Source organism: Xiphias gladius, chromosome 15 (assembly GCF_016859285.1).
Source record: "Xiphias gladius isolate SHS-SW01 ecotype Sanya breed wild chromosome 15, ASM1685928v1, whole genome shotgun sequence".
Taxonomy (NCBI): domain Eukaryota; kingdom Metazoa; phylum Chordata; class Actinopteri; order Istiophoriformes; family Xiphiidae; genus Xiphias; species Xiphias gladius.
Genome location: NC_053414.1, coordinates 15,906,546 through 15,917,016, shown reverse-complemented (window position 1 = coordinate 15,917,016; position 10,471 = coordinate 15,906,546). Strand labels below are relative to the sequence as shown.

General features: G+C 37.2%; 1 protein-coding gene across 1 annotated transcript in view; it reads left to right on the top strand.

Annotated features, from left to right (window-relative positions):
- The window catches only part of mettl14 (methyltransferase like 14), an 8,633-nt gene extending 3,190 nt beyond the window's left edge, over positions 1–5,443 (top strand). Inside the window, exons 5-11 of the mRNA XM_040144816.1 lie at positions 1,359–1,446; positions 1,532–1,622; positions 1,786–1,927; positions 3,049–3,141; positions 4,239–4,355; positions 4,536–4,746; positions 4,915–5,443. Coding sequence (XP_040000750.1) covers positions 1,359–1,446; positions 1,532–1,622; positions 1,786–1,927; positions 3,049–3,141; positions 4,239–4,355; positions 4,536–4,746; positions 4,915–5,222 — 1,050 coding nt within the window. The 3' untranslated portion in view covers positions 5,223–5,443. The remainder of the gene's footprint in view (positions 1–1,358; positions 1,447–1,531; positions 1,623–1,785; positions 1,928–3,048; positions 3,142–4,238; positions 4,356–4,535; positions 4,747–4,914) is intronic.
- The last annotated feature ends 5,028 nt before the right edge of the window (positions 5,444–10,471 follow it).

Below are 10,471 nucleotides of genomic sequence, written 5' to 3'. Positions count from 1 at the left end.
ATGCCTTTGTAATTCAACATGAAAACTGATTGTGTTGTAAAATTTGTATATTTGAAGATGGTGTAATTCATAGGTTGCGGAGCAGTTTTAAAAGTGATAGTAGTTTTCTGTTCTTTTATGTTCAGGTGCAATAACACTGTGAATGCATTCTACAATAAAATAAGTAACTGTGATCATTGTAGAAGTACTGTACGTTTTATCTTTAATTTACATCTTTTGAATGTTTTTAGATAAATCTATCTTTCAACATTATGATATTGATAATAAACAATAAAACAAGACATTCCAACATCAGAGGGGAATTCAGTCTGACATGTAATGTACAAGTATGCCAACAATTCCTGATTGTGCAATAACTTTCAGCTGTCATCAGCATTACCCACATCAACTGCAGCAACTAATTTCTATGAAAAACAATTGAAATTGGAAAAAAAGAGAGTTAAATGAAAAGTGTTTAATGATGACTTGGTGAGGCCAATTAGTCTGTCAAAAGTCTAGGTTTACTCACATTTTCAAAATGCTCCGAAAGTACTCGGTGGCCAGATGTAATTTTAAGACCTGTGACAAGGAATATCCGAGCGATCTGATACAATGTTACCGTGTCACTATCAGGTGATCATTAGACATTCATATCTCAAACAATGGAACAGTGACTTAACAAGTCTTCTTTTAAACTGTTTGCATGTTGGAAATATAGTCGCATGATTCATGTAGCATCAACCTGTGTTTACACCTTTAATGAGTTTCACAGCCTGTAATTACTGGTTAGAACCAGTTTAATAATGGACAGAGGGCAGTATATGATTTCACTATGAGGAAAGTATTGATGACATGCATAACAAATGGCAATGGCTGACTAAAAGCCTCAGTCACAAAGCATACGCACGTAATTGCGATACCAATGCTATACTTTTGTTGAAGTAAAGTGTGTATAGAATACATTATTTTAGTTAGTGATCACATAACTGATTAAATGTAAAAAATCCGCTCTATAAAGTTAGAGTCGTGTCATTATTTATTCAAGGAGAAGGATTCCTATTGGTAATGTGACATATTTTATTTAGAAGGACTTTTTCCTCATAAGTTTAAAAATGTTTTTTTTTTTAGATATTACAGAAATTGTATTAGAACTGCAGTTTCTATGAATCTTTTCCATTTTCATATATCAAATATATCTATGTAAACATATATATAATATACACACATACATACATACATATATATATATATACATACCCACATACAAAGATAGACATCCAAATTTTATCTTTCTATGCAGGCATATTGTTCTAATTACCCTCTCTCCTGCTCATCTTATTTATCTTCAGTCATTCATTCATTCATTCATTTGTTCTCAGGGTACCCAGAGTTTGAACCCTCATAATGACTACTGTCAGCACTTTGTGGACACAGGCCACAGGCCACAAAACTTCATCAGAGACGTTGGTGAGTGTGTGCTTGTCTGTGTTTGTGCTAATGTTCATGTGCATCCTTGCATATGGGTCTGACCTCTATGTCTTATGTGGTTAAGGCTTGGCTGACCGATTCGAAGAATACCCTAAACTTCGAGAGCTGATCAGACTGAAGGACGAACTCATCTCCAGCACCAACACCCCTCCGATGTATGTTAAATAATTATGTGAATGGAAGAGTAAATATCTGTCCGATTGTCAATGCGATGACACTCAGAATATAACTTGAATTAAGAAGACACTGGCCATTTCAAGTGGCAGCAGCTGTTTTTGAAAAGAGTTGGCTCTATTTAATTTGTGTCTGTATGTTTAGGTACCTCCAGGCTGACCCTGAGCACTTTGACCTGCAGGACTTGAAGTGCAAGTTTGATGTTATTCTGCTTGAACCTCCCTTAGAGGAATACTACAGAGAATCTGGCATCAGCCACACTGAACGTTTCTGGACCTGGGATGATGTATGTATGCATTTTTGGATGGTTAGCATTTAGCAGTTTATGCTGGTGTCTGAATAAATACAGAATATTGTTAAGACAGGCCACAACAAAGACGGGAAATGCACACCAAACTTAACAATACTGAATGGAAATTCATTAAAGTAAGATGTAAGGAGAAATGCAGTTAGGACTGGAAGTCGGTATCAGGGACATATGAAAGTGTTTGAATGCACTTTCAAAAAAGTACAACTCGAAATAACAAAAACTTGGTGAGTGGTGAAGTGATTTGAACAAAGGCATCTAGTTAATTGATCTTAAATAACTTCCAGGAACACTGGCTCTGACTTCTCACCAGCTGCAACAGCGTGGGTGGTATTGTTTTCACCTTTTGTGTGTGTCATAATGGAAAAATGTGATCCTGTAGACACCTACTGTAGCAGGAACTACCACAGAGGCAGTTTTGAGCACTTTGTGTTTATATGTTTTATATGTTTTCTGTGTCTGTCTCTCTGTGGACAGTTTTTGTCACCAAGATAGCGTCACAACAGTGCAAGGTACAGTCATAAAACTTTAAAGGTGTTAAGTTGAGATCAAAACGATGTCTGAGTTTGAAGATGGGTGTGGTCCGAGCAAGGGTGCTGGAAGTAGGGGGGTTGGAAATAAGGAGGCTGCCATTGTGGTGCCCCTGCAAAATAGTCCTAAGGGGGGGCTTGTTTTGGTGGAAGATTTGCATGAGGGGATGCAATCACTGTCATAAAAATGGCTAATACCCTGCAAAGACATATGTGGAATGTGTGATTGATCCAAATCTTCGTTAGAACTCGCCATTTTCAGCTTGTAGGTTGCTAGCGAGGAGGTTATTATTGTTTCCCATAGTGAAGGGGATTTTGAAAAGGGTAACAGGCAGATTGTAGAAGGGTAGGGGAATGCCACATGAGACACGTGGCCAATGGCATGCTTATACCCACAGCCTACATTCGGTGAGTTAGACCAATGTCCTGATGGTAAGGATTAGGGACTTGGCCCAATGGAAAACAAGAAATAAACTGATCAGTGAATAGTGAATTCACTAGGCCTGGATCATGCTTTTGGCATCATGTTCACTCTGGTCTTTTTCCCTTCTCTGCTCTCTACAATTGTAGATCATGAAACTTGAAATTGAGGAGATATCAGCTCTACGCTCCTTTGTCTTTCTCTGGTGTGGCTCTGGTGAAGGCCTGGACTTGGGCAGAATGGTAAAAAGGTTCCCTCACACTGTAAAAAGCACACATTATATTACAGGCAAACTCTTAGCTTTCTATCCAAAATGTACCTCATAATCTTAACTAGTTTTAATAAGGTTTTGCAACTTAAGGTATGTTTGTTATTTTTACTACTGGTTAGACAGCACTGCATTAGCGTCATTTGGAAACTTGTTGTGTCAGGGTGCTTTTGACAAATGACTGAGGGCCATTGTTTGTGTAATCTTATGACAGAAAGCTGAAATGTCCAAAGCTACCTTGAAAGCTGTCAGACAAACAGTATTATTTTCTTTGTTAAATCGTTGTCTGCTTTCGGGGTTGACATATGTCCTCTTTCAGCTTGTCAGTAACACTGAGTCACAGTCTGACTCTCTGGATTCGAAAATAGATTTTATCATAGCCTCTACCAGAGTACGTATGTTTATACTGCATGTTTTTTTTTTCCCCAACATCTTTGACCTTTTACATTAAAAACGTAAAGATTTTCCCCCATTGTCTGTTCTTTGGGGTCACAAATGCAAGGGTCATAAAACAGCATATTCACATTTTTATTGAGGCAAACAAATATCAACTGTTGCATTTTTGCTTTTATATTTTTTCAAAAATAGGGATGAGTAGATAAGGTGTTGGACTGCTGACTAGGTGGTAGCAGAGGTTAGGTCTAATAAATGTCTCTCCAATTGTTTTTGAACTTTTTTGCTAATGCCATAATCAAAAGCACTAAAAAGCTGAGTGTGGACAAATTTAAGAAAGGAAAGACAGATCTTGTTTATTGTAAGGTAACAATAGCGTCTCAAATATGTGAATGTACTATATTTTCAGCAGTTCAAAAGGTCTGGTTTTTCAGAAATACTGGATTTTGTAAATTTGAATTTACATTATTTATGATTTGCTATTTGATGTGACGTACAGTGGATGGGTAGGTTAATCTCTACTGAGCATGTGTTAATGTTATAGTAATGCATTAATCATCATAGATTAATCAAAGAAAAGAAATAACCTGTCAATATTAACAGCCTTAAATTGAGTTGTTGTTTGCCCATGCAGTACGCACGCCATCATAATACTTAGCCTTATTACACCCATTCCAGTGTTTGAGGAAGTGGGGCTTTAGGCGGTGTGAGGATATTTGTTGGATCAAGACCAATAAGAATAACCCAGGCAAGACAAAGGCACTGGACCCAAAAGCAGTGTTCCAGAGGACTAAGGTACAGTATTCACAAACACATACCCAGCAGAAATGTGAAATACGTATTCATGTTAATGTAAATATTACACAATGTAATTCCTCTGGGATATGTTTTTCTTGAAAATCCATAGATGTAACGTTAGATATTCAATTTGAAAGTTTACAAGTAACCGAGACATATACAACACATTCCTTTCAGGAACACTGCCTAATGGGGATCAAAGGCACAGTGCGTAGGAGTACTGACGGTGACTTTATCCATGCCAACGTGGACATTGACTTGATCATCACTGAGGAGCCTGAGATGGGAAATGTAGAGAAGCCTGTAGAGATTTTCCACATCATTGAGCACTTCTGTTTGGGCCGCAGGAGGTTGCACCTGTTTGGGCGAGACTCAACCATCAGACCAGGTGAGATGGACGCCCGTTTTCCATTCAAAAAATACAGTAGATCGACCAGGTGAAATTAGGGGATAACTGCTGTTTGTATGTTTGCTTTTAGTTAAGTTCTCTTCCTCTTTGTCACTGCTTGTTTCTGATCACCCATGCTGTTGTTAATTTGTGATCTACTCTTTTTAGGCTGGTTGACAGTGGGTCCTACTTTGACAAACAGTAACTTTAACCCAGAGACCTACGCCTCACATTTTGGCCTGCCTAACTCCCATCTTTCTGGCTGCACTGAGGAAATAGAGAGGCTGCGGCCCAAATCTCCCCCTGCCAAGCTGAAGTCGGACCGTGGTGGCGGAGCACCCAGAGGTGGACGTGGCGGGCCGAATGCAGGAAGAGGCGGAGACAGAGGCCGTGAAAGAAACCGACCAAATTTCCGTGGGGACAGGGGAGGGTTTAGGGGCAGGGGAGGGCCACACAGGGGTTTTCCACCCCGCTAGAGCATAGATCTCATGCCAAATAGACTGATACTAAGAATTTCCATCTGCATTAACCCCAAAAACAGGATTGTTTGTAATGCAGTTGGTATGGTTAATATGTGACACCTGAGAAGTTAAGTGAGAGCGATCAGTCATTTTGAATCTTTTTGGTTTGTTTATATTTTTTCATGGATATACTTTACATTGAATGGTTATTCTCTGAATAAACACTCTTTTCACTATTCTGTTTCTGTACTGATTTGTATGGTAAGTCTTGTCCTTTAATATCTATGCACTTAAATGTCATGTCAATACTACAATGCTCTAATATTTGGAGAGCAGCTGTGATGGAAAGTCATTATGAGCAAAGGTTGAGTAAAACAATCACATTCTGTAACGTTGTGCAGAGATAGACGAGCAGCAAGTCACATTTAAGGTGTCATTTCAGGGTTCTTTTACACTGTGGCTGTAAAAACACACATTTTGTGTCGTCGTTTTAAATAATGGTTGATTTCAATTCGTTTTCATATAGTGTAAAAAGCAGCTAATTGAACGCTGATTACCAGGGTTCTCTTATGCTACTTCTTCTGTTACCAAAGTATTTGACATTTGTGTTAACACAGCATGAGCATCAGCTTTCTGAAAGCTGATTGGCTGTTCTCCTCTATCCATGCTCTTTCTGCATGCTGCCAAGCATGTATGGAGAATGTCAAACAGGCAGAGCTAAGGAGGGGTACCATTTGAGGAATGCTGCTCATCTTCCCATCACCAGGTAAAGCTTTTAATTTCCTCTTGAACATCAGTATGTTAAAATTGACATTGTGAGTATGTCATAATTCTGTTGTTCACATTTAGATGAAAACAACACTTTCTACGTACAGCCTCACACAGCTGCTAGCATTTTATATCTCCTTGAGAACACTGTCCTCATTTAACCTCATTCTCAAGAGCGTGTAGTCACTTGATAGTTCTTGTTATGCCTGTTAGGGCAGAACAACTTATCTCTTTACTTTTAATTAACTGGTTCTTGTGTGTGTTTCTCAGTTGTCTAGGTTGCCCTTTGTGCTGCCAACGCATATGCAGTGTAGCCAGGGGGTCTTACTTTCTTAACTTGTTATTGGTATATAACAATATTTCTCTCTCATCTATTTATGAGTAATTTAATTGCTTTAGTGCTTTCAGATTAGGCCATGCCTCAACCTATAATCTGCTGGGACCAAGGTTAATGTCAAGATTACTTTTACACTTGAAATTTGTATTTAAAACATTAATAAGTCTTAATAAAGTCTTCCCTTGCTTTATTCTTAAATAGTAAACAGTATATAAAATATCACAGGTTGTATCTGCAACCTTGTTTGGAACATTGTTCTGTCCACTTTATTCAGTTCAAACATAGCTGATTTCAGTGTCGATGTCTTTCAATAGCATGAACCAAATCTGTGGTAACAATATGGTCAGCATACTGTAACATTAGATTGGGGTCTACAAAAGGTATCTTATAATTTTTTTATCATTAATTTATCATTCCTAACAAAAAAATTTTATGCCTCTGCACTTGCAACAGCCTGGGCCAGAGGCATTATGTGTCTGGGTCGTCCGTCCGTCCGTCCCATTCTTGTGAACGCAAAATCTCAGGAACGCATTGAGAGATTTTCTTCAAATTTGCTACAAACATTCATTTGGACTCAAGGATGAACTGATTAGAATTTGGTTGTAAAAGTTCAAAGTTCGAAGTCATGTGACCTCACAAAGCATGTTTTTGTCTGTTACTCAAGAATTCCTATGCTAATTATGACAAAATACGCAACACCTTTTATTAAATTCCTTCAATACTTCACTACATATATGAGTCTGGACAGACACAGATGGAAACTGCAACTTGACTGGTTGGCGGAGGCAAACAACTGCAAGGCGGTAATTTTAGTTATCAAAATATTTCACTGTAACAGTCTCTCACAAATGGAAGAACTGGATGAACCCAGCACTATTTCATTCACACACATATACACACACACACAAAAAAATTGTCAACCAATTAAATCGTGGTTGAGTTAGTATTAACCAAACAATCAGTGCACGAACCATAATGGGTAAGTCCAAGTTCCTTTAACGTCACTTGCCACGCAAACCCTTTTTGCATCCTCACTTCACCTTGATATATAAACATTATTCTTATATTATTATTATTATTTTTATTATTATTGTTGGTATGTGGCCAAAAGATTCTTCCTGTAAACATATGAGGAACATATTTGAACAGATTGGACATTAGGGGGAAGAAAAAATACAATTCTGTACCGTTTGATCAATGAGGGAAAGGTGTAGAATTACAGTCAGATACAGTATAAAGACTGACATGCAGAACATGGACAGTGTTATCAAGCAACTTCTTCAAGGTCAGTTTGCTGTCAGGGTCAAAATGCATGCAAGATGGCAGATGGCTTAATGCCAGCAGGAGACAGTTTACTGTAAATTAACTTTGGGTGTCTTCAGAGACAGTGAGGATGCAGTTATAACAAGGATGTAATCAGAAAGAATACACCTCACACTGTAAGGCGTTGCACAAATAAGGGATCATGGGAGTTGATAAAGAAAGTGTAAGCAGAAAAAAAACTCCAGTAACTAATGAAATTCATTCCAATGCATGTCCTACTGTAAAAATGTATTATATGCTATATCTTGACCTTGACTTGAGCTTACATTAAGGTTTAGATATATATTTAGTCCTCACAATTTATGAGAACAAGATAGTTATGGAAAACTTCACTGTCTTAACCCTGATCCAATCAGAATTTGATGTGTGTACCAGATCCTATCAAAATGTTTTGCCTTATGCATATTTTTAGTCATATAGAATGGTTCTCAGTGTTTCATCATTACAATGTAATATGCACACGAGTATAAACAAAATATATCAATGATCATTATAAAGTATGCATTGAGCATCAGAATATGATAAAGGATATGGCTGCTGTTATTTCTTTCTTATTGTCAACAAAATCCCATAAAATTACCAAAATCCAAAAATGCTGTATTTCTTTCTCCGGACAAATGTGTGCTTCCACACCACTGAGCACTTCTGTTTGAGCTGCAAGAGGTTGCACCTGTTTGGGTGAGACTCAGCCATCAGACCGGGTGAGATGGACACACGCTTTCCATGGAAAAATAGATCGACCAGGTGAACTTAGGTGCTGAATTATACAGTAAGTGTACAGTTATTTTGAAGTAGCATGCGGCTGTTTAAGATACAGATTTATCACATGTATCTGTCCTGTTTCCTTCAGATGGCTTTAGGGTCTTAATTTCAAACAGCGGAAAATAGCTACTGATGACAGATGCTGACAAAAATGATTGATTAATTTTTAGCTAAACAAAAAGCATTGTACTGTACCACTTGTATCACAGAATCACAGAAACAAGTTGAGGACTGCAACTAATGATTGTTCGTATTATCAATTAATCTTTAGATTATTTTTTCGATTAATCAGTTACTCGTTTGGTAAATAATATGTCAGACAATTGTAAAACATGTCCATCCCAATTTTCAAAAGCCCAAGATGACATCTGAAAATGTCTTGTTTTGCTCAATAAACATGTCCAAAACCCAAACATATTGAGTTTTCTATCAAAGATGATTATGGAAAGCAGAGAATATTGATACCAGAGAAGCTGAATATGTTCTTGAAAATGACTCAAAATGATGAATCAATGATCAATGTGTTTGCCTATTATTTTTCTGTCAATCGACTAATCGTTGCAGCTCTATCCCAGTTTACCAGGAAATTGCCACTGTGCTAGAAACAGACCTAGTTCTGAGACAGTTTTTTTCTCCAAAACACCAAAATACCAATATTCACTGAAATCAAAGCTACTGACACATCCCAATCTAAATCATCTTGGAAAAAAACGATCATACCATCCTCATATATAAATTTATACATATTTCTTATGTGAAGAGATGTAGTTTTAGTGATCATTTAAGATTACAATATGTGTATAACCTTGTAGTCTTGTAGCATACAAGACTGAAAGTATTTGGACAGTAGCACATTTTTTTTTGCTCTCCAGTCTCTGAACTTCAGAACATTCAATTTGAAATAAAATAATGAATACTCAATTAAAGTGCCAAGTGTCAGCACTAATTTGAGCAGGTTTACATCAATATACAAAGAACTGTATGGGAGCTATAGCCCTTTAAACACATAGTGGCCAAAATTTAGGGGTTCAAAAGTAAATGGACATCTGGCTACTAAATGTTTCTAGGGCAGCTGTGCTTCTTTTCAATATTAGTTCATGCACAAAAAAGCTTACATGTGGCTCAGAGTTGACTGAGAGTTGAGAGTTGCCATTTAGACTGAGATCGAGGTGTCTGTCAATACGAGGAGTGAAGAGCTGACCATGCAAGATAATAATAAGGCTCAAAGAAAAGCAAAAATCCATTAGAGAGACATCAAAAGTAGCTGCTTTGCCAAATTCAACAGTTAGGTACACGCTAAAAAAGCAGGTGTGTACAGGAAAACTAGTAGTAGAAAACTAGTAAGTAGTTTGTTAGAAAACAAACTACCAACTTAATGAAAACTGTTGAAAAGCTGTTGATACAAATAGAAAGAGGTAAGTGGGGAATTTTTTTTATTTATTTATTTTTTAATTTATTTTTTTTATGTGAATCCAGTACTGTGACCAAACTTCACAAATTGTGAAATGCTTTGAAAGGATTATCTTTGAGCTTCTTAATACATGATCTACTCATTCCAGAGTCCCGTCCCTTGGATAACAGGTGAAGAGAAAAGAGGCCATAGCACGAGATTCACATAGTTTTCATACTCATCAAACCATTCAGTTACCCCTTTTGCCCTATTTTGAAGGATCAGTACTTGTCATGTTTCTCCTCATTTATTTGTCTGTAGTTCTCAAACCTAGTTCTTAGATGCATGGTAACAACACATGCTGGCATTATTCGCATGGAATGTCATAACATGTTGGAGCAACAGCATCAAATCAAAAATATTTTTTACTTTATTATTGTTAGTTTGCAGGCATGCCTGGAACAATGTCCGTTACAGCACTAAACACAAGCAACACAACAGGTAAAATATACTGAACCCCTAAGGGCAAATTTTAGAATTCTGTAAATTTCGCTTTCTAATTGTTGCCTGCATTTATGTCCATATTACTGCTTAATACAACAAAATCACCAAAATGAGGCTTAAACAAGTTTGTCTGACCTAGAATTTTTGGATAAAGAGTAGAGATGGATGGGATCTAAGGGC